The sequence below is a fragment of the Polypterus senegalus genome, chromosome 2 (assembly GCF_016835505.1).
Source record: "Polypterus senegalus isolate Bchr_013 chromosome 2, ASM1683550v1, whole genome shotgun sequence".
NCBI lineage: Eukaryota > Metazoa > Chordata > Cladistia > Polypteriformes > Polypteridae > Polypterus > Polypterus senegalus.
Window position 1 is genome coordinate 223,241,526 of NC_053155.1, and position 26,319 is coordinate 223,267,844.

At 36.5% G+C, this 26,319-nt stretch overlaps 1 protein-coding gene across 2 annotated transcripts in view; it reads right to left on the reverse strand.

Moving 5' to 3' along the window:
• The window catches only part of LOC120523740 (protein diaphanous homolog 3-like), a 933,584-nt gene that overhangs the window by 772,371 nt on the left and 134,894 nt on the right, over window positions 1-26,319 (reverse strand). For both annotated transcript variants that reach the window (XM_039745314.1, XM_039745313.1), the window contains exon 4: window positions 25,812-25,916. In XM_039745314.1, coding sequence (XP_039601248.1) covers window positions 25,812-25,916 — 105 coding nt within the window. The remainder of the gene's footprint in view (window positions 1-25,811; window positions 25,917-26,319) is intronic.

Genomic DNA, 26,319 nt, shown 5'->3' on the forward strand with positions numbered 1-26,319 from the left:
AAGGGCTCCCCGACAGCAGTAGGGAGCATACAGCAAACCCACATCGTCACAACGTGATTTTGTGTTTTTTTGCGTAACTTTGAATTGATTGTTGAAAAGTATGAAGGTGGCATGCATATCCGGGACATGGCTGTTGCATAACTTTTACCAAGAACAACGGTATCTATGATTGTGAAAAACAAAGACGTTATTAAAAAGTAAAGTGAGGTTAAATTTTCATTTATTCCATCTAATTGCTTTTGTATTTTAGTATTAAGCAGTGCTTAAATTATTTTATACAACCCCATCAATGTATAATATGCCAATAGCAATAGGATTTTTTTTCATGGGAACGGATTAATCATTTTCCCTTTATTTCTTATGGGAAAAATTTGTTTGGTATACGTCCAAAGGATCTAAAACGGATTAAGGACATATACCGAGGTACCACTGTATATATATATATATATATATATATATATATATATATATATATATATATATATATATATATATATATATATATACACACACACACACACTAATAAAAGGCAAAGCCCTCACTCACTCACTGACTCATCATTAATTCTCCAACTTCCCGTGTAGATAGAAGGCTGAAATTTGGAAGGCTTATTCCTTACAGCTTACTTACAAAAGTTAAGCAGGTTTAATTTCTAAATTCTACACGTAGCGGTCATAACGGTCGATAATGGTCGACAACTTCCGCCATGTTGAACTTTCTTTTTTATAGCCCCATTTTCACGAAATTTTGTAGGCAGCTTCCCTGCGCTAACCGAAACCGATGTACGTACTTATTTCGGTGGTATGACGCAACTGTCGGCCGCCATATTGAACTTTCCAACGTCACTTAATTCTCCAACTTCCAACTTTCATTTAGAAATTCTTCGCGCAACGGTCATGACGTTCGACAACGTCCGCCATGTAGAACTTTCTTATTTATGGCCCCATCTACAAATTAACACGAAATTTGGTAGGCGGCTTCCCTGCGCTAACCGAAACCAATGTACGTACTTATTTCGGTGTAATAATGCCACTGTCGACCGCCATATTGAACCTTTCAACGATCTTTGTTACTTATGGGCCCATCTTCAAGAAATTTGGAACGCGGGTTCCCAACGCTAAGTGAATCCTACTTACGTACATATATACGTCCATAGCCTGCAGCTCAGTCACCGTGTGAGGCGGTGTTGGCTCCCCCATCCCAATGCCTCCCACGTTGTTGGCTGCCTGCCTATATAAGGCTGTCCGTCGCTCCAGTCTCTACATTCCCTTCCTGGCTTCGCCACGGGATTCACGTCTCCCTGCTGATAACTACAGCCTTTTTGTTCATTTATTACGATTATAGTTATTATGTAGGTATTTTAGACTTACTTTACATTGTTCAGGTACCCATTTCCTTTATCATTCCAACCGTACCCCCATTAACATGTCTATCGAGGTGATCACCATCGATCAAAGAACTGTCACTTACCGAGTGGTTTCCGTGCCTGGAGATGGCACCTGTCTTTTCCATTCTCTTTGTTACATATTACACGGCCATATCAAGCTCACTCTTGATATCCGGAGGAACATTGTGTCTTATTTATTGAATGACTGGGACAGGTTCAAGGTGTGGACTGATGACGGTACAGGAGATAATTATACTACACAGGAGCACAAGAAGAGTAAAATGCTTAAGCCCTTCACCTATGGTTCTGCATGTGAGCTGATGGCTGCCGTTGAATTGTTCGGTTGTCGCTTTCAAGTGTACCGAAATGGCCAAATATTTCACACCTTTCGACAACCGCTTATGCCTCTTAAACATCTTAGATTCACAGGTGATGATTTCAGTAGTGGGCACTTTGATGTTTATGAATGTTTAAACTGTCAAAAGCTGGATGTGAAGTTATCAATGAAACCGGCTGTATGCTTACAATGCTTGACAGATGCCGAATGTCACTTCAACACAAGTCCTGCAAATACTGTCGTAATTGAAACAAACCATGAAACTCAAACCGATTATGACAGCAGCAATCCAAGCTGTGAGATTTGAAATAAGATTACTGTTCACATGGCCAACTGTACGTTGCATGCTTAAGAGTAAGCTCAGCGCAGAGCTTGGTCATATTACAACCGGAGGGCCGAACTGACAATGTGGTATACAAAGAGATCCTTAACAAATAATTATTAGTATATTTTCCCTCAGTTTAAAAAGGTTTAATTTTCTTCTTATTACAAATTTTAAGGCAGTACTTAGCCGCTGCGAAGCGCGGGTATTTTGCTAGTATATATACAGTGGTGTGAAAAACTATTTGCCCCCTTCCTGATTTCTTATTCTTTTGCATGTTTGTCACACAAAATGTTTCTGATCATCAAACACATTTAACCATTAGTCAAATATAACACAAGTAAACACAAAATGCAGTTTTTAAATGATGGTTTTTATTATTTTGGGAGAAAAAAATATCCAAACCTACATGGTCCTGTGTGAAAAAGTAATTGCCCCCTGAACCTAATAACTGGTTGGGCCACCCTTAGCAGCAATAACTGCAATCAAGCATTTGCGATAACTTGCAAAGAGTCTTTTACAGCGCTCTGGAGGAATTTTGGCCCACTCATCTTTGTAGAATTGTTGTAATTCAGCTTTTTTTGAGGGTTTTCTAGCATGAACCGCCTTTTTAAGGTCATGCCATAGCATCTCAATTGGATTCAGGTCAGGACTTTGACTAGGCCACTCCAAAGTCTTCATTTTGTTTTCTTCAGCCGTTCAGAGGTGGATTTGCTGGTGTGTTTTGGGTCATTGTCCTGTTGCAGCACCAAAGATCGCTTCAGCTTGAGTTGACGAACAGATGGCCGGACATTCTCCTTCAGGATTTTTTGGTAGACAGTAGAATTCATGGTTCCATCTATCACAGCAAGCCTTCCAGGTCCTGAAGCAGCAAAACAACCCCAGACCATCACACTACCACAACCATATTTTACTGTTGGTATGATGTTTTTTCTGAAATGCTGTGTTCCTTTTACGCCAGATGTAACGGGACATTTGCCTTCCAAAAGTTCAACTTTTGTCTCATCAGTCCACAAGGTATTTTCCCAAAAGTCTTGGCAATCATTGAGATGTTTCTTAGCAAAATTGAGACGAGCCCTAATGTTCTTTTTGCTTAACAGTGGTTTGCGTCTTGGAAATCTGCCACGCAGGCCGTTTTTGCCCTGTCTCTTTCTTATGGTGGAGTTGTGAACACTGACCTTAATTGAGGCAAGTGAGGCCTGCAGTTCTTTAGACGTTGTTCTGGGGTCTTTTGTGACCTCTCGGATGAGTCGTCTCTGCGCTCTTGGGGTAATTTTGGTCGGCCTGCCACTCCTGGGAAGGTTCACCACTGTTCCATGTTTTAGCCATTTGTGGATAATGGCTCTCACTGTGGTTCGCTGGAGTCCCAAAGCTTTAGAAATGGCTTTATAACCTTTACCAGACTGATAGATCTCAATTACTTCTGTTCTCATTTGTTCCTGAATTTCTTTGGATCTTGGCATGATGTCTAGCTTTTGAGGTGTTTTTGGTCTACTTCTCTGTGTCAGGCAGCTCCTATTTAAGTGATTTCTTGATTGAAACAGGTGTGGCAGTAATCAGGCCTGGGGTGGCTATGGAAATTGAACTCAGGTGTGATGCACCACAGTCAGGTTATTTTTTAACAAGGGGGCAATTACTTTTTCACACAGGGCCATGTAGGTTTGGATTTTTTTCTCCCTAAATAATAAAAACCATCATTTAAAAACTGCATTTTGTGTTTACTTGTGTTATATTTGACTAATGGTTAAATGTGTTTGATGATCAGAAACATTTTGTGTGACAAACATGCAAAAGAATAAGAAATCAGGAAGGGGGCAGATAGTTTTTCACACCACTATATATATATATATATATATATATATATATATATATATATATATATATATATATATATATACACAAACAACCATATATGTATGCATATCTATCTACAGTATCCATATAAATAAAATTGTAAATGTTCGTTTGTTCAAAATCTTAAATCTCCAAAAGTTCTTCACTGATTGCTTTGAAATTTTGACACAACGTTGCATTCGAATATGCGCGTTTTTATATACATTTTGGCACAATGTTGCATTCGAATACGCGCATGTTTTTATATACCTACTATTAATATCTATATCTATATAAATAAAAATGTAAATGTTCGTTTGTTGAAAATCTTAAATCTCCAAAAGTTCTTCACCGATTGCTTTGAAATTTTGACACAATGTTGCATTCGAATACGCGCGTGTTTTAATATACCTACTATTATATTGATGTCACACCTGTGACAGGTAAAAACATGCTATTTTGAAAAACAGCTCCATCTGTTGGACGTAAAAGCAACACACACTACACTAAATATTTTACGATTCCATTTCAATGTCTCCGATTTTGTACGTAAATAAAGGCAGCGACATGGCAGTTTTTGGGGTGCAACCAGAAAGAAGTGAAAGGAATGCGGTCATACATATCGATGAAATTGCACAGTATCAGGCTTGAAGATACATAAGCAGCAATGAAGCTGTATGGTGAATTCTTCAATTTCCCATACATGAATGATGTCCAGCTGTTGTTCACTTAGCAGTACATCTAGAAAATGGTCAATGCGTATATTTCACAGCTGCTAATGTGCAACAAATAGCCGTGAATCCACCGGCTACATCGTTAACTGCTTTTTTCACGTTATGTCAAAATGACGCGTTTGCGAAAACACTGCTGTATTCGGAAGTTCCTACATATTACATATGGAATGTGAGTAGAAAATCATTTGAACGACGCAAACTGGGAGAGCAAGTCGACGGACAACCTGGTATAGTCAAAGAAACTACGATAGGCAGACTGTACACCGTGCATCCCTATTAAGATGAATGCTTCTTTCTTCGCATGCTGTTGGTAAATGTGCCCGGTCCAATGTCTTTCCAGTAATTGAGAATTGTCAACGGCATTACACATGCCACTTTCCACAGTGCATGTCAAACTCTGACACTGGGATGTATGCATTAATGACGCGTGCAACACGTCACATCCAAATCAAATCCGTGCATTGTTTGCAATCATATTAAAGGCCTGCTCTCCTTCATCTCCAACAGAGTTAAGAGAGAAATATAAATCGCACATGGTTGAAGATATTTTCCATCGAATACGCAAGGAAAATTCAAATATGAACATGGATTTCACAGCAGAAATCTACAACAAAGGGTTAATAATGATTGAAGATTTGTGCTTAGAAATCGCGAACAAAGTTCTCAATCAATTGGGAATGCCATCACCGAATTGATCTGCTGCTTCTTAGTTCGATGTAGAATTGCGTTGTTAACAAAATTACAACACGGGTGATCTTTTGTTGTATGTGCAATCAAATATTCCTAAACTAACACTTCAGCAAAAAGGTATTTATCAAAAAATGCAAACTGTCAATAACGGGGTTGGAGAAATCTTCTTCTTAGATGCGCCAGAAGGAACTGGTAAAACGTTCCTAATTAGATTGATTCTGGCAGCAATTCAATCCCAAAATGACATAGCCTTAGCTCCTGCCTCGTCCGGAATAGCTGCGACATTGCTACCAGGTGGAACAACTGCTCATTCTGCTTTGCAATTGCCATTGAACATGCAATTCATTGAAACTCCCACGTGCAACATTTCCAAAGCATCCGGCATGGGAAAAGTATTGCAGAAATGCAAACTTATTGTTTGGAATGAATGCACAATGCGCACAAAAAAACACTTGAGGCTATTGATCGATCATTGTAAGATTTGCGTGGAAACATCACACCATTTGGGAATGCATTAAAATTTCTTGCAGGAGATTTCAGGCAAACATTACCTCCTCAATCGACACCAGCGGACGAAATAAATGCTTGCCTGAAATACTCTACTTTGTGGAGACATGTAAAGACGTTAAAATTAACTACAAATATGCGTGTCCAGCTGCAAAACGATTGATCAGCTGAGACATTCTCACATCAATTACTGGAAATTGGGAACGGAAAGGTGCCGGTTGATCTGACTTCAGGACGAATTTCATTGCCTTATAACTTCTGCAATTTAGTGACGTCAAAAGAAGAATTGGTTGAAAAAGTATTTCCCAATATTCAAACTAATTATAAAAAACACGATTGGCTGAGTGAACTAGCTATTCTTGCGGCTAAGAACAAAGACGTCTACAAACTTAACAATAGTATTCAGTCTAGAATTCAAAGCGAGGCACTCACATACAAGTCCGTCGACAATGTTGTGGAAGCAGATGAAGTGGTTAATTATCCAACAGAATTTTTGAATTCACTCGATCTGCCACGCGTGCCACCGCATGTACTTCAATTGAAAATCGGCGTCTAAATTATCAAAATTAATGACCAACGTCAATAGCTCGCAGGCTCGATGTGGTGTGCGTCAAGTCAATCTACATACAATGCGCAATCACATTAAAAAAAAAATATCTTTTCATTTCTATTTGGATATAAGTAGCTTCTATTTAGTCGACAGAAATATCTTTAGTAGGAAAGTAAGTTGAATTTAGTCTTTAAATTTCTATGGTGAAGAAAAATTTATGCAATGATGACTAAATTTAATTTACATTCCTACCAAACATTTTTCTGTCGACTACATAAAAATTACTTATATTTAAAATTTAAATAGAACTTGAACAGATACGATAGTTCATAATATCCACGCAGCACTAAGTGCACGTAAGAGCGGGTTGCACTGATACGAAATAGCCTGCCCATTTAACTATTTAGAAATGGATAGGTAAATTAAGATTTTGTATAAATGTTTTTAATTTTTCTTCCTCGATGGATTCTGGCACCCCGAAGGGTATATATATGTGTATGTATATGTATGTGTGTGTGTGTAAATATATATATATATATATATATATATATATATATATATGTATATATATATATATATATATATATATATATATATATATATATCTATATCTATATCTATATATATATCTATATATATACACACACACACATGTATGTGTCTCTGAAAAACAAATTTGATGCAAGTGCTGGTGATACAGTAAAGAAGAAAAAACCATCACCATTGAAAATAAAATTTAAAAAGGTCAGAGAGAGATGAAACTCCATCATTCATTGGCAGAGCACTTGTTAACAGTCAGTCAACAATAGCCTACTGTAGCCTACATCTACTGTAAATATTCTGTCCTACAGACCTAAAATCACCATTGTGGGACAGCAGACATTTTACTTGTAAGGTCATGGTGGACTGTTTTTTACTGTAAGTTTGCTCTGTCAAGTTACAATGACTGGTGTCTGAACTCTGGAAATGTATTCAAAGATGTTGTATACACAATAGTGTATAGACCCTATCGGCAGCATTGTAAGATTTTGTTTCACTATTTTGATATTTCTATATATTTGTCAATGTGATCACTCATTTCACTCCATTTTACCTTACAGTATAATGTATTACACATTATAATCTTAGATTAGAATAACCGGTCAATTTGTGACTTAAACGTTAGGTGGATCATAATTTACAAAACAAGCAACTGTGTAATTCAAAGATATAAAGATTGACCTGCTTACTGAAAATAAATTAATAATAAAGAATAACCAGGACAAAGAAAAACGAACAAAAATAACAAAGTAGAAAATAAATTAGCAAATAGTAAAAAAAAAAAAAAAAGTGAACACAAGCTATGCTTGACAATACTTGTCTTTGTAAGTGTATAATTGCAATATTGTGAAACATAAACATGTAGATAGTGTCCATTGCAAAACACCTGTTTAAGAGAAAACAGGCAAATACCATAAAGTTTAAAGAAATGCATATAAAAAAATGTAGACATAATACTGTAAACTGCAATCTAAGTAGCAATACAATATTTTCACAGTAGGCATTGTATTATGTAATTCAAATAAACAATAAGGAGAAAATGTATATTAAGACACTCAATTTACCACAAAAGAAAAATGTAAAACTTTAAAAAATAATAAAGAAATAAAATTTTCGAGACTTGCAGGATGCTGTAACAGGGGCTACAATTAAATTCTTTTTGCAGATCATCAATATGAACCCGTACATTAGTCATCTGATTATTTCCCATCGATCAATAATAACATTAAATCAAGACACCATTTATTTAGGATGGAATACCAATTTGAAACAAAATCAGTATTATCTTTATACAGTGAGGTTTTTTTTTAAAATGCATAAAACTCTCATACAAAATTCTTTCAAAAAGATCTTATGCAATTTAAGGTGATAATGGATTGTAATTTATCCCAATAAATTTGGCCATAGTCTAGGTAAACAGTCCTGACATGATAAGGGCCTTACACATACATTTATCAGTATGTACTTTGGGATAAGCTGTCTGGCATCAGAGTAGTTAGCCCATTATTTGTGCTTAAAGGACACCATTCATGCATCAGCCTGCCATAAGCCACCATAAGGAAAGATCAGATGGGTTTATTTGGTGTTACTCATCAGTAACAGTACAGATCCTTTCAGGAAGTATTGTTTAAGCTTTCTGGCTTTGGACCAATGGTGCATTATTATCAGGGTTTTATATCTAGTCTTTGCTATTATTTATAATCATTTATTTAATTTATATTATTTGCTGTTACTATGCTCTTTTATTGTTATCATCATATTTTAGTAAACATTGTTTTTCCTTTAAATTATTATACTTTGTCAGCACATCTTCAGTGAATAAAATACAATGTAATAAAGTGCAGGGGAAGTTGTCAGAGGAGATGTCCACTTCTTTATTCTCAGGATTAGTGACTGATGAGAGATGTCTCCAATAACGAGTAGTTTCTATAGAAGTACACACTGTTTGGTAAGTTGCAGTAACTTAAGTGTTATCAGCCCCCAGTATCTGAGGTACATCAGGGGACCAAGGTGCCTCAGCCTTCAGTGTCTAGGAGACATCCAGTGGATAGTTCAAACTAAAGCTTGTGAGTTCTGTGTGAATTATTGAGTAGTCATTAGCTGTGCTTAAGTAGATAACATATACAGTACGTGTCTCTGTCTGAATAACTGTGTCAGGCTTAGGGTATTCAAGAGTATGCCAGATCATAAACTTGGTGAGTCCTGCTCACCCCAAATAATTGAATTGTCTATCATACTGTAAATCATAACCAGAGTAAAGAGTACAGTACTCTGTTGCCTAATATTTGCTTTCTAGCTGATGTGCAGAACACAAAAAAGAAAGAACTGAGTAAACTAAATAACTCACTTCCACTATTCTGAAAAATTTAAATGAATTTTATTATTAAAAAATTGTCCTTTTGGTTTATAAAATGCCCCTGGATTTCAGCCAGTATTGGCAAAAATTGTAAACCCCAAAGAAGGATATCATCTGTTAATGTACATTTTTTAAGATTCTCTTTTCTCTTGCTGTGAATATGTTGATCAAGATAAGTCAGGCATCTGACAGCTCACATAAAAGACTTCATGGATGGCTTCACTATGATAACTTTATCAGTGCCAGGATGTAGACAGATTATACGTAACCTGAAACTGATCACAACTTTAGCAAGGATGTGCTTAAAATCAGAAAAGTCAGTTAACAGGTTTTGCTTCCTACTAGGAGAGACATTGATTCTACTATTAGATAACAACTTGTCAAAAACTTGGATAAGAGGTTTAATTAAACAATGGAGAACACAGCATCCGCTGAATCAGGTCGAAATCTAGAAACTTCTCCAAAGTCTAGCATACTTCCTCTAATGGGGTATGGCAGACACACCATTTTGCCCTTTGAGTTGAAGAGGTACACTGCCATGCAGTCTCAGCTGTTAATGGATAAGATTTTTGACACCATGCACAGGTGCTGACACTATAAGCAAACATCATTTATAAGCCTATAAATTGCATCATGCGCCTCCACCCAAGAAGACACAGGTAGTTGCTTTCATCAGAATGTTACAGAAGCTCCAGTCCCAGTGAAGAAAGTCAGGAAGACTTTTCAGGACAATAGGGTCAGCTGAATAACAACCTAAGGATACAGTACAAATTCCAAGATACTACAGCATTGACCACCCTCTGGCCAAACACTATTCTGGTAATTCAGAAATCAAAAGCAGCAGTTATGCAGGTGATGATACTTTGTGGGAAAAACAGACAGATCATATCAATATGAGAAAAAATGCAAAATAAAATGTACTTGATCGTGAGTGCTGGGAGGCCAGTATTATGCACAGTACTTGAACAAAAGTCATGGTTTGGTCAACCCTGGCTGCAATATTTGAGGGAAAGAATTAAAAGTTGAAAACCATGAAATATCAAGTAAATGTGGTTTTATAGCATTGTCAAGAACTTCTGATGATTTTTGTAATGTATTTAGAATGTAATCAACATATTGCTGGCAACATTTTTCCTAAAATTTTCACCAACCTGCATTATTTTACAATAGCTAGAATATATACATATGGTCTCATCTGACTACACCTGAACAATTTCACAATCGCGGATGTAAACGTGTTTTAGTTAAAAAAAAAATATTTCTTGGCATTGTTTTCATGTTTATGTTTCTAAACATTTTTTCTAAATACCAGAATTAATTGTCTTGTTTATTAATTTATTATTTATTTCAAACTCAACACATCCAGAACTAAAGGACCAGGGGCCTCATGAATAATGCCGTGCGTAGAATTCACACTATAACATGGCATACAGGCAAAAGAGGAAATATGCGTGCGCACAAAAAAATCCAGATGCATAAATCTGTGCTAACATCAACTTCCACGTTCTTCCGCTACATAAATCCCAGTCTGCGTGAAAAGTAACGCACATGCCTGCGGTCCCACCCCGTCTCCACCCAGAATTACACCTCTTTGAATATGCAAATCAATATAAATAGCCCTTAAGCTTAAATAGCCCTTAAGCTCAGCGTTCTGTGAAAAAGCAAAGGCAAAAGCACGGGGGAAACAGAAGAATTTCAGCAAATACCAAGTTGAGACAAGGAAAAACGTACTATTTGTTGGTTTAAACAGTGGTATAAACAACAAAAGGAAGTTGATAGAGTGACATAGAGTGTTGGAGAAACTCGAAAGCTCAAGTTGACAAAGTCACACAGTGCCCGAAATAAAAAAAGTTGTCAGATATCAAAGTCGCCTTGAAAAGGCGAGTCGTATCCCCACCATCTGGGTGTCATATGAAAGCTTAATAAGGTACAGATTAAAAAAAAAAAAATAGGCACACAGTGGAGAAAAAAGCACAAAATGTCAACTTTCATCCATTTTTAATCACGTCGTTTATTTTGTCATTAAAGTAAAATATCATAAACTTAATCTTAAAGTCGTTTAATTTACTAGATTCTCAAATCCCATCATAACTAAAGCAGCACGTTAAATGCTTTGTTTTGTATTTGATCTTCAATGTTCTCTAAGTGCATGAATCACTACGTGCTTCTTAAACAGGCTTTCTCTTCCTCCAACAGGACACAGAATCCATTACATTCATGATATTACAGCTCTCTGAAAAATTAAAATACTGAGATGTATACTTGATATTTTCATGATGATAGCAATTAAAGCATGTTATTAAACATGGAAACACGGTGGCGCAGTGACTGTTCATGCCTCACGCAAGATGCTTGCTGCGCCATGCGCGACCTTCGAGTAAATAATTTATTGCAGAAGTACTGTCTTTTTCAAATGTACTAACCCCCAATTCCTGTCCATACGTTTCTTTCTCCAAATACCCAATCGCAAACACACAATAAGCTCTGTAATAGACATTAAGCCATCTGTAAGCTTAGAACGCCGATTCTCAAAACTTTTAATAAACATTAAAATATCGTCGAAGTACATGTTTAATTATTCTATCCTTCCAGTGTCACGCCAGCCCCAGCAAGCATACAGTGCAAGGCAGGAACAATCCGTGAACTGAGCGCCAGCTCCTTGCTTGTGTAGGGAAACCGTGTCCTCAAATGTATAATTATTAACAATATAGATTATTTAAATGAAGTTGAAGTTTTATCTGTATAATATACTAAACATATTTTTCTGCATTTCATCTTAAAAATGATATCGTCATCATATGTAAATATGCTCTTTATAAATTGATGCAGGTTGTGCAATATTATAACTGTTTTCCAAGTTTACAGTGAAGTGAAGGTACTAATAAGTGCAAACATAACTTTATAAACTCTCATTTGTTACAACCGGTTGGAGACAGCCTCCAATGATGAACGGGATCCAGGAGCATATATATCAAAGCGAATGCTTAATAGACATAAGGCAACTGTGTTTTCATTCATTTCGCTAAATGAAAAGTAATTATTTTAATACGGAATAGTAGCCCCCCCATAGGCCGGGTGATTTTAGACGTGTGAGTAATATAATTAAGTTATTTTTAAAAGTAATCCCCCACTGCACAAGACAGACAGATTCTACGTGTTTTAGGATTTGCTGCGGACAGTGATGATTTTAACTTTTTCCTTAGCTCATTTCTATAACATAGGAGCAATTTGACAAAGGAAAACTCTGTAAATACACTCGTGCATTTAAACGGAGATTTAAGAAAGCAGGTTTCTACCTTAGACAGATTACTCACCTTATCCCAGTTTTGTTCGTGCATGTAAAAGCACTCACTGTTGTTACACAAGCACAAAATTGATATTTTCTGTCTACTCTAAAAACTAAAATTATTTCTATTAACACAGGTGATAACTGCAAAACATTTCACTATTTTTAATTAAAAAGTTAAAAACAGAAAAGCCCAATTATGATTTTTGTTTTGTCATGCTAGGGTCCTAGGGTGACACTTTTCCCCTTTATACTCTCTTATGTAGACCTTAACACATATTCTTACCAAAATAGTTCATCACTTCCCAATTCCTGTAACTTCAGGTAATTAGACAGAGCTCCATAATGGGCATGAGAAAAGTATTATAGGTCAAATACACAGTGCCATAAAACAAAAGCACTGAACGCCACACAACCTGGTATTGCTAGATGTTTTGTTACCTGGAAAAAACGAAACATTTTCAGTAGCCACATAAAATGACCAGTTGCTTTAACATGAAAATAAAGCATCTAAAAGCATCTTTGTAAAGGTCCAATTTTAAAACATAAGAAAAATCCTTGTTTCAAAAGAGTTCTGCCCATTTTTCCAACAGTTTTCCTGAATGATCTTTAGAATCATCATAGCCTTTCTGATTACATCCACCCCAAACATAGCATATAGCTTTAATTTCTGTACTCCTTTTAAATGATAATAGCCAGTATAAAGCCCCTAAAGGAACTGGGTAGGAACTGGAGACATCTGATATCTTCTATCATATCTTTTTTTGCGAACAGAGTTTTCATAAGTTTTTAATCAGCCCCTAACGTTTTTTGAAAGTAGCCCACTAATACCAATATGTCCTTTTTAAAATTAATGATATACCATAGATGCATATTTTATTATAACTTACTTATCAACTTTTATCTAACTCAATATTTATTTTTCTAGTATCAGAATGTAGTTTAAGTTATTTTGTTTTGGGTTCAATAGATGTATTTTTCATATTTTTGATTCTTTTTCTTTTTTCACATCTTTGTGCCCCCTAGGGGCCATCCCCACAGTTTGAGAACTACGGTTGTAGGAGATTATTTGTAAAACACTCTGTGGCACTTCAAGCTAAATTAGATTTCCTTGGTTATTCAGTCGTCCATCGGTGTTCCATTTTTGTTATAAATTGTATTTAGTCTCTATTTACTAAACATTTTATATTGAATAGAAAACAGTTATCTTGTTCAGGTTTTAATTTAAAACCGCATTTTCATCAACAGGCTCTTTGGTACTCAGGATGCTTTGTATAATACAAAGTTTTAGAAATTCTGTTAATGCTTGGTAATAGCCTTCCATTTTACATCAGTTATGAACCCCTGAAAATAAGAATGGTTATAGTAGGTTATAGGAGCCTGTACACTACAGGGCTGAGGATTAGGACACGTTAGACAAATCAGGATGGAAAATTTTTTGTGAATAGTTACATAATATTATATGTGTTAACACAAGGATTAAAATTTTACTAAAACTTTGTGGTTTATTCTTTCTTTTAGTTAGTCCAGGTTACATAGGACAGCTATCATTGAAAACTGCTTTTCCCTCTGTTTGTGAAAAAGCACCCTTTGTTTTAGCAGCATTCAGGGTGAAGGGATGTAAGTTTAAACTGTGATTCCAAGAGTCAACAAGTGTCTGCAATCTTCTTGAATACGAGTCAAAGGACCAGGGTTTGTGCAGGGATCATAGTCGGGGCAGAGTTAAGCTAGACATTATTATTCCAAAATGTAACATTGACTCGACCATATCACAAATATAAGATAGTAAAAACTAAAATTTACAAATACTAAGTCACAGAGGAGATTAAAAACATATTAAGACCGGATCAACAAGGGATCACCCCAAACTCACAGCACACTACAACAGAACCTACGTGTTCTGAGGTATATTATCAGCTAAACTGTCATCTGTTTACCAGTTCCACGGGTTGCAAAGAGTTGGGAAAACATTATTTAACATCTGCTAGTATGAGGCTGATTAACATGAGCGGTTATTGTTAGAATCTTATCTGGAACTAAAAGTCAGGTTTGTGTTCCTCCTGATTCAGGAAGAACATTAAATATTGGAGTTTAGAATATGAACTAGACTGGTAGTCTTGATGGTAAGGACATTTATGCCAAAATAAATAAATAAAAAGTTAATTATGAAGTAAATAATTACATGAAAAAGTGGAGTTATAAAGGAGTTATTACAATTTGAAAAACTGCTGTGATGTATAAAAAACATTGATAGGTGACAAAACCAGCATGAAAAGAAACCTTTTGAAATAAATAAGCTTTTTGACATGCGTAGTCTGGAATAGTCTGAATATGTCTTAAAGAGTTCATTTTTAAATAAATCTTAAAAATATTAAATAGTAAACCTGAATAAAACACAGAAGTATCATTTAATGATATCAATTAGTGTTAAGTATTATCATGCACTGGGATCTATTTATAAGGATTATTTAATTTAGTTATAAACAAAATGATTGGTTGCATTTTGCTTTGAAATTAACAATAGTTTGATAGAGCTTTAAGAATTAGAATGCAAGACAAACCTATACACTTAATAACAAATGTTGCGATTAGGAGTATCTCGGATCTCTGTTTTATTTTAACCTTTTGACAGGGAAGTATACCACCTATATTGAAAATGAACAGCGCACATGCTAACTAAATAGATATAATCGAAGATATTTTAGAATATGGACCTGGCACTAACCCATGATTCTGACCAACTAAAGGGTCTTCACTTAATTGTCAAACTTCCTGAGGGTGCTATGGATCTTGTAATGGAGAGTGCAAAGATTCTAGAATCTTTACTCTGTAATGGTCCATATGACGGAGATCTAGCACCTGTGTCCACAGTGTTAACCAGTCATAGGACATGATGTTCAAAATTCACCTAGGGTTTTTCAGAAGAGATAGGACAAGTGCGGTGTGTGTTCTGTATTCTCTTTTCTGTATTAACTATTCACAATGACCATACTCCCGAGACCTTAGGTTTTTATGCAGAAGTACATTTCACAGACCGAATAAGAGACATCCATCAAAATGTTCTTGACACAAAGGAGGCCCAATCAGGCGGTGGGGTGGGAGTCTCTTTTCAAAGAGTCTTTGCCCCCAAGCGGCCTGGATTTGTCGGGCTATAAAAAATTTTTTCAACGAACCTCCATCCTTGACCGTGAAAGAAATTAGGGTTAGAATTTAAAAATCAAATGGTACTTTATTGGTCATTTTCAAAAACAATATTAAAATTGAAAGAGGTTTTACCAACCACTTCAAAACATATTACAACTAAACAGCGTGATTAAAAGCAGACAAAAAACTGGTGATCTCACGGTACATTCAGTTCAGACACTTCATCTGATTTTTCCAGGCCGTATACCCATAAAACCTAAAAGGTCCATCAGACCTATTAGGTCCATAAAATGGCGTTTAGAGAAAGTCTCGCTATTTCAGGTATTTTGAGTAAGAGTCAGCGTCCATGTTATGAAAGGCTTGTACAATCGACTCCTGAATAGAATGTTCATTTTTCCGATCGTCGACAGCACTTTGTACAAAGGCGTGAATCTGGTGAAAAAGTAGAAAGATGTTGAAGCAGCACAGAGTCTTTATGACTAGGCTCCTGAGCCACGGTTTGTGGAAAACAGACAGCTGCTGCTGAGCCGGTCAGTGTCAAACAGACACGCAGGCCGTGTCTGGCTGGGTTGGTCTATTAAACATCCCTGCCCGGTACTTTTTAGGTGCCTATCGTTATTATATCCGCAGAGCGTAATCAAACTCTTGAACAGCTTCAGAGCCTTTCGAAATGTCTCAATCAGGGTCCGTCAGTTTGTTCAAGGGCCATGACTGCACAATCCCATCCTTGGGTGATATGTTCCAAACGGCTGGCGCCTGTACCAGGTCATCCAGGTCATCCGCAGCCTGAATGGCTATCTCCTCACCCCCTGCTAGGAGCCCTGGAACATCATTAGCAGATACAAAAATGTCAGGTACTGCGGTTCTCCAGGAAACGATCCGACCAATACATATCACCATGGGTAGGTACCTGAGGCTCAGGATCCTAGATCTGGTCAGTTCAAGGCATAAGAAGGTCTGGCCAAGAAGGCTGGTCTGGAGGTTAGCTGTTAGTCGTAGAGTACTGAGTCGGGCACGATAGCCTCAGGTCAAAACAGGCCATCGTAGGTGGCCGTCTGGTCCTTAGACCATCATGCCTGATCAGGAGCATAGCCGGAGAGATGTTGATTGTTAACCGTTCAAAACACGTCGTTGAAAAAGTTTTTTATAGCCCGACAAATCCAGGCCGCTTGGGGGCAAAGACTCTTTGAAAAGAGACTCCCACCCCACCGGCCTGATTGGGCCTCCTTTGTGTCAAGAACATTTTGATGGATGTCTCTTATTCGGGTCTGTGAAATGTACTTCTGCATAAAAAACCTAAGGTCTCGGGAGTATGGTCATTGTGAATAGTTAATACAGAAAAGAGAATACAGAACACACGCCTTGTCCTATCTCTTCTGAAAAACCCTAGGTGAATTTTGAACATCATGTCCTATGACTGGTTAACACTGTGGACACAGGCGCTAGATCTCCGTCATATGGACCATTACAGAGTAAAGATTCTAGAATCTTTGCACTCTCCATTACAAGATCCATAGCACCCACAGGAAGTTTGACAATTAAGTGAAGACCCTTTAGTCAGATTCATGGGTTAGTGCCCAGGTCCATATTTTAAAATATCTTCGATTATATCTATTTAGTTAGCATGTCGGCGCTGTTCATTTTCAATATAGGTGGTATACTTCCCTGTCAAAAGGTTAAAATAAAACAGAGATCCGAGATACTCCTAATCGCAATATTTGTTATTAAGTGTATAGGTTTGTCTTGCATTCTAATTCTTAAAGCTGTATCAAACTATTGTTAATTTCAAAGCAAAATGCAACCAATCATTTTGTTTATAACTAAATTAAATAATCCTTATAAATAGATCCCGGTGCTTGATAATACTTAACACTAATTGATATCATTAAATGATACTTCTGTGTTTTATTCAGGTTTACTATTTAATATTTTTTAAGTTTTATTTTAAAAATGAACTCTTTAAGACATATTCAGACTATTCCAGACTGCATGTCAAAAAGCTTATTTATTTCAAAAGGTTTCTTTCATGCTGGTTTTGTCACCTATCAATGTTTTTATACATCACAGCAGTTTTCAAATTGTAATAACTCCTTTATAAATCCACTTTTTCATGTAATTATTTATTTCATAATTAACTTTATTTATTTTGGCATAAATGTCCTTACCATCAAGACTACCAGTCTAGTTCATATTCTAAACTCCAATATTTAATGTTCTTCCTGAATCAGGAGGAACACAAACCTGACTTTTAGTTCCAGATAAGATTCTAACAATAACCGGCTCATGTTAATCAGCCTCATACTAGCAGATGTTAAATAATGTTTTCCCTAACTCTTTGCAACCCGTGGAACTGGTAAACAGATGACAGTTTAGCTGATAATATACCTCAGAAACGTAGGTTCTGTTGTAGTGTGCTGTGATTTTGGGGTGATCCCTTGTTGATCCGGTCTTAATTATGTTTTTAATCTCCTCTGTGACTTAGTATTTGTAAATTTTAGTTTTACTATCTTATATTTGTGATATGGTGAGTCAATGTTACATTTTGGAATAATAATGTCTAGCTTAACTCTGCCCTGACTATGATCCCTGCACAAACCCTGGTCCTTTGACTCGTATTCAAGAAGATTGCAGACACTTGTTGACTCTTGGAATCACAGTTTAAACTTACATCCCTTCACCCTGAATGCTAAAACAAAGGGTGCTTTTCACAAACAGAGGGAAAAGCAGTTTTCAATGATAGCTGTCCTATGTAACCTGGACTAACTAAAAGAAAGAATAAACCACAAAGTTTTAGTAAAATTTTAATCCTTGTGTAACACATATAATATTATGTAACTATTTACTAAAAATTTCCATCCTGATTTGTCTAACGTGTCCTAATCCTCAGCCCTGTAGTGTACAGGCTCCTATAACCTACTATAACCATTCTTATTTTCAGGGGTTCATAACTGATGTAAAATGGAAGGCTATTACCAAGCATTAACAGAATTTTAAAACTTTGTATTATACAAAGCATCCTAAGTACCAAAGAGCCTGTTGATGAAAATGCGGTTTTAAATTAAAGCCTGAACAAGATAACTGTTTTCTATTCAAAATATAAATGTTTAGTAAATAGAGAGACTAAATACAATTTATAACAAAATGGAACACCGATGGACGACTGAACAACCAAGGAAATCTAATTTAGCTTGAAGTGCCACAGAGTGTTTTACAAATAATCTCCTACAACCGTAGTTCTCAAACTGTGGGGATGGCCCCCTAGGGGGTGCGAAGATGTGAAAAACAGAAAAAGAATCAAAAATATGAAAAATACATCTATTGAACCAAAACAAAATAACTTAAACTACATTCTGATACTAGAAAAATAAATATTGAGTTAGATAAAAGTTGATAAAAGTAAGTTATAATAAAATATGCATCTATGGTATATCATTAATTTTAAAAAGGACATATTGGTATTAGTGGTCTACTTTCAAAAAACGTTAGGGCGCGCGATTAAAACTCTTATGAAAACTCTGTTCGCAAAAAAAGATATGATAGAAGATATCAGATGTCTCCAGTTCCTACCCAGTTCCTTTAGGGGCTTTATACTGGCTATTATCATTTAAAAGGAGTACAGAAATTAAAGCTATATGCTATGTTTGGGGTGGATGTAATCAGAAAGGCTATGATGATTCTAAAGATCATTCAGGAAAACTGTTGGAAAAAATGGGCAGAACTCTTTTGGAAACAAGGATTTTTCTTATGTTTTAAAATTGGACCTTTACAAAGATGCTTTTAGATGCTTTATTTTCATGTTAAAGCAACTGGTCATTTTATGTGGCTACTGAAAATGTTTAGTTTTTTCCAGGTAACAAAACATCTAGCAATACCAGGTTGTGTGGCGTTCAGTGCTTTTGTTTTATGGCACTGTGTATTTGACCTATAATACTTTTCTCATGCCCGTTATGGAGCTCTGTCTAATTACCTGAAGTTACAGGAATTGGGAAGTGATGAACTATTTTGGTAAGAATATGTGTTAAGGTCTACATAAGAGAGTATAAAGGGGAAAAGTGTCACCCTAGGACCCTAGCATGACAAAACAAAAATCATAATTGGGCTTTTCTGTTTTTAACTTTTTAATTAAAAATAGTGAAATGTTTTGCAGTTATCACCTGTGTTAATAGAAATAATTTTAGTTTTTAGAGTAGACAGAAAATATCAATTTTGTGCTTGTGTAACAACAGTGCGTGCTTTTACATGCACGAACAAAACTGGGATAAGGTGAGTAATCTGTCTAAGGTAGAAACCTGCTTTCTTAAATCTCCGTTTAAATGCACGAGTGTATTTACAGAGTTTTCCTTTGTCAAATTGCTCCTATGTTATAGAAATGAGCTAAGGAAAAAGTTAAAATCATCACTGTCCGCAGCAAATCCTAAAACACGTAGAATCTGTCTGTCTTGTGCAGTGGGAGATTACTTTTAAAAATAACTTAATTATATTATATTATATTACTTAATTATATTACTCACACATCTAAAATCACCCGGCCTATGGGGGCTACTATTCCGTATTAAAATAATTACTTTTCATTTAGCGAAATGAATGAAAACACAGTTGCCTTATGTCTATTAAGCATTCACTTCGATATATGCTCCTGGATCCCGTTCATCATTGGAGGCTGTCTCCAACCGGTTGTAACAAATGAGAGTTTATAAAGTTAAAATATTTCGATATCCCAGACTATTAAAAACATGCAGACCCCGGGGCAGAGATTCCCCTGCTACATTCAGTATGGGTATGGATAGGAACATGCCTGAACTTGTACAGGGTCCGGCTGCAACATGCCTGAACTTGTCTTAGGAAGAGGGGGGCTGGGAAGTGGTTGGGGTGGTGATGGTTGGGGGGGGCGGGGCCTAGGCAGCCCTTGGGCATGTCTGGACTTGCCCTACCGAGATGGTACAGGGCAGGTGGCCAAGCAGGTGCGGGGGTTCAAGGGGTGGGGGCATCCATCAAATTACCCTTGACAGCTTCCAGGGAAAACAGATGGCCGGGGCTAAAGGTCATCAAAGGTCAACAAACAACAGATGGGTGGGGGTGGGGACTTCCTGTCATCAATCAACAGGGACCCGGATCAAGGTCATCAAAACACCCGGTGGGTGGGCGAGGGGACTTCCGGTCTTCAATTAAAAAGGGGCGGGGTTTAATCTCATCAATCAAACTGGATTAAATTTTGACAGAACCCACTAGACATATTACTACTCCTCTAGATCAGAGAATGTCCAGTTCCATTGCCTCAAAACACTAACGGCATGTACAGTTATTCCCAATTTCAAATAAAAACTAACAGCATCAGATCCCTAGGGCGGTGCATGTATGGTGATCGTGACTGAGAGAATAAAAGTGGGAAAAAAGGTAACTTTTACAAGTATAAATGTACACGGTCTGTTACAGATGTAAACCAAATGTATGTGTGTACTGTATAATATTAGCAATAAGAGCAGCTCACTACTGAAAACATCAAATACAGGAGACAGTCAGGATCGAACCAGGAACTCTTGATTACAAGTCCACAAATCTTACCGCTATGCCACGGAAGCTGTTGTATCGGGCAGAGCTATAGCGTGTCTTTATGTGAAAACAGTAGTTTCAGATAGGGGGGTTGGGGTGGGGGTAGGGTAGGATCGTGAATGCGACTGAGAGAATTAAACTGAATATAAAAAAAAAAGCTAACCTTTACAAGTATTATACATTTACACCGGCTGTTACAGTCAGAAATCAAATGTTTGCTTTTTTTCTAAAATAGTAAGAATAAAAGCAGCTCACTTCTCAAAACAGACTCGTCGGGGATCAAACCCATTAAGTTTTGATTACCAGTCAACAGCTGATACTGTTGCGCCACTGAAGCTGTAGTAGCAACTGCGTGTCAATGTCACACCCTAACGCGTGTTCTTTTTCTGCAGTTATATTTTTGAATAAAAGCACACTTGTTCTGTTATATTTGTACCTTTTGTTAAAGTGTTTCTTTGATATTTGGACTGATGGAGAGGTGCAAAGCGATTTAAAGTGGGACGGATCTACGAGTTTTTTCGTAGGCTCTGGTAATTCTAGTGTTAATGAGGATCAAGACTGAAGCATGTCAAACTGGAAAGAACAGGCCATAAAATCCTTAGCAATAATGTCCAGCTCCTTCATGGAACTTTCCACTTATTTAAAAAAGTACAATCACCCTGTTATGTCTTTCGTCTATCCCTGAGTTTTCTATAAATGGGCCATGTCTTTGTATACAGTATCCTGTTTGACAAGTGCTGAGGGACATCCTAAGTGCATTACCAAAGCACCTTGACTAGATCCTCTCAATTTAAAGACGCAATTGTTCATTTCAGGATACTCCACACTGCCAAGCTTCTCATTCTGTACTAGCAATTTAATTCTTTCCATAGCTATCCATGGCTTGAGACCATGGGGAAGAACAGACCTATGAGTGAGAAACACACAACATCCAAGGTCTTAGCACCCAGTTTAATCACTTGGGATTGTGAGGCATTTTCTATGCCAGTATGTGTGACCTAATATCAGATGAAAAAGCAATTCTGGCTTTTTCCATATAATGGATGAAAAAAAGAGTTTGGGATTATATGCATCTAACCAATTTCTGATTTCAAATGAAAATAAACATAATACAAAAAAGCAAATACCATAAATACACAAGCTGACAGTACCAAAATATCAGAGATCAACTTTTAATATTAGTTTAACACTAGAATTACCGGAGCCTACGAAAAAACTTGTAGATCCGTCCCACCTTAAATCGCTTCTTAAAATCGTTTACAGCTCTTCACCAGCGTCTTTTGTCATCTAAATGTGCTGATAAAATCAGGCTGCAAGCAGCCGGCTATTCCATCCCCCCACCGACTTAGAACGTGCACAAACTTCTCCCAGCTCATGCCTAGATTGATTTTCAGGGAGTGGAGTTTTAGAGTGGAAATAATAGATCCTTATTTGGAACACATGCATTTCATGTGTGTTCCGTTTCTACAGTAATCTGTGTAAATACATTTTTAAAACAGAAACGTTTTTCATATTCTAGTAGTAAATGACAAAATGTAGACAAACTATATAATGTATGAAGCCTGAAGTCCAAATATCAAAGAAACACTTTCATAAAAGGTACAAATATAACAGAACAAATGCGCTTTTATTCTAAAGTGTAACTGCAGAAAAAAAAAGCCGCCTTAGCAGGCCATACTGACGCATACTCACTACAACTAGCGCAGTGGCGTAATGGTAACAGCTGCTGACTGGGAATCAAAAGGTCATGAGTTTGATCCCTCCCAAACCCCTTTTTGAGAAGTAAACTGATCTTATTCTTACTATTTTAGAATAAAAACATGCATTTGATTTCAGTCTGCAACAGCCGGTGTAATTTATGATACTTGTAAATTTTGCTTTGGGTGCTTTTTTATTCACTTTTCATTCTCTCAGTCGCGTTCAGGATCCTTGCCTAAACCCATCCCCCACCCAATCTGACACTGCTGTTTTCATATAAAGACGCGCTATAGCTCTACAGTGTATCATGAATCATCCTCTTACCAATGCTAGCGAAATGAAGTGTCTGCATGCACTTTTAGTGGCATTACACGTGTATTTTTTGAGCATGTCCGTGCCAAATAAATAACATTTGAGCTATAGCGCGTCTTCTTTATGTGATACAAATAAATAACATTCGAGTTATAGAGCGCCTTTATGTGAAAAATTGGATCACATAAACATGCGCTACAGCTCGAATGTTATTTATTTGGATCACATGAAGATGCGCTACAGTTCAAATGTTATTTATTTGGAGACACGCTATAGCTCGAATGTTATTTATTTGGAGACACGCTATAGCTCGAATGTTATTTATTTGGCACGGACATGCTCAAAAAAAACATGTGTAATTCCACAAAAAGTGCATGCAGACACTTCATTTCGCTACCACTGGTAAGAGGATGTATCGTGATACACTACAGATCTAGCGTCAGACCAAGAATGCACATCGCACTTTTGCCATTGCTGTACTTTGTATATGTATATGGGAAGCTCTGCATTTTACATGTGCCTTTACGCAGTAGGAAGTGAGTAAATAAAGGTAAATAAGGAACTGAAGCTTGTTGATGCTGCATCATCTTTTCTTTTTCCATCGCCTTTTCCTGTAAGAAGCGTTGTACACACTTCTCTCTATGCTGTGGTTTATATTACACACCTGAAAGAAAGAGACAATATATGTGAAAACATCATAGCACAAATGCAATATTATTTGAAAATGAACAGCGTCAGATCGGGTTTGAATTTATGCTGGCGCTATTACTTAGAGTCAGATCTGGAGCTTATTCAGTGCGCGCAAGAACATGCAGGTGGCCAGTTGCTGTGTGCTACATACAACATGCTGGCGGTGATCAACACACAAAAAAAAAAGCTTGTAATAGTACAAGCAACCAGCCACCTGCGTGCTCCTGCCGCACTGAATAAGCTCACGCCTTCTCGTGCACGATGTCAGCGCAGCGGCGGAATAAAAAGGAGACAAATACATGTGACATTTTGAAGAAATCATTTTATGACCTGAATAGTACCAATCAGAAAACATTGTTGCACTAATGCAATATTTGAAAACGAACAGCATCAGATCAGCTGTAAAAGTATGGCATTTCTAAATGTTTGCTTTTTTTCAGTCAGATTCTCTCAGTCAGACTGTATATTTGTCTCTTATTCAGTGCGCTTATTCAGTGCGCGCAAGAATATGCAGTTGGCCAGATGCTGTGTGCTACAACATGCTGGCGGTGATCAACACACATTTTAAAAAAAGACAGAGACAAATATATGTGACATTTTGAAGAAATCATTTTATGACACGATTTACCTTTATTTATTTACTTACTTCCTAAAGCCTAAAGTCACAAGTAGTGTGCAGAGGGCATGCTCAAAAATGTGTGTAATGCCACGAAAAGTGCCTGCTGACACTTTAGTATGCAAGCAATGGTATGTGCATTCTTGCTCCGATGTAGAAGGGAGCGGAGTTTACCTCTGTTATAGCGTGTATGTGAAAACAGCAGTGTGCGGGGGTGGTGTGTGTTTGGGTCGTTAACTCGGCTGAGATAATAAAACTGACAAAAAAAAAAAAAAAGCTAACCTTTACAAGTATCATAAATTACACCGGCTGTTACAGACTGAAATCAAATGTAAGTTTTTATTCTAAAATAATAAGATAAGAGCAGTTTACTTCTCAAAACGGAGTGGTGCAGGATCAAACTCGCAGCCTTTTGATTCCCAGGAAGCAGCTGATTCTACAGTATTACGCCACGGAGGCAATCATAATAAACTGGTGTCAATGTCCCATGTTAAGGCAGCTTTTTGTTTCTACAGTTATATTTTTGAATAAAAGCGCAATTGTGTTAGATTTGTACCTTTTGTGAAAGTGTTTCTTTGATATTTGGACTTCAGGCTTCATATATTATATAGTTTATACCTACATTTTGTCATCTACTACTAGAATATAAAAAACGTTTCTGTTTTAAAAATGTGTTTACACAGATTACTATGGAAACGGAACAGACATGAAATCTGTGTGTTCCAAACAACGATCTATTATTTCCACTCTAAAACTCCACTTCACTCCAATAAAATCAATCAAGTCATGAACTGGGAGATGTCTGTGCACGTTTTAAGTCGGTGTGGGGGATGGAATTGCCAGCTGCTTGCAGCCTGAGTTTATCAGCACATTTAGAGGACAAAGGACGCTGGCGGAGAGGTGTGAAGTGATTTAAGAAGCGATTTAAGGTGGGAGTTTTTTCGTAGGCTCTGGTAAGTCTAGTGTTAAACATATGGAAAATTAAGTCACAAAGTTTACAGTATATTTGACCATGTATAAATGAATATTAGGAATAAATAGAACATAAGTAAACACTAATCATTCATACTGGCAAGTAAATGTGTATATTAAATATTAGCAATGTGTATTAATGCATGTAATATTAAATGTATAGTAATATAATGTATAATTCACAGCAAATATGTATACTATGCTACTTAAGCTATAAACATAAAATAAAGAACACTTTCCAAGCTTAAAAATTACAAATTAATACTATATATTAATTACAACTTACATTTTTTGATGCTGTGCTCATATATTGAATTACCATCTCCTTTTTTGTGTTTAGGTCTTTCTCCCTAAGGGGTGCTTTTTTATCTTCATTTAAATTCATATCCTCCTGATAAAAAATAAAAAATAAATAGCAAGAAATAACTGTATTAGTTTATTGTTGAAGGATACAGGCACTTCTACTAACTAATTAGTTTACCTGTCATTTTCTCACAAATCCAGACACACAATTAAAGACACATTTTTTACACAATTCTCTTCTAGATTGTAAAGATACTTAATTACTGGTAAAATATATAATTTTGTCTAAATAATCCAGGGCAATAGTGTTTTCAATTCAATGTTAACAAGCAATAAAACTTAGACAACTATCTCTGCCAATTAATTTTGGATAAAATTAGCAGCAATTCACTCCTTACAATTAAAAATACATTTCCACATGTACTACACCAAGAGTTCAACCTAAAAGCATTTAATGCTTAAAAAAAAAAAAGTTAATGGCAAAACTGAAC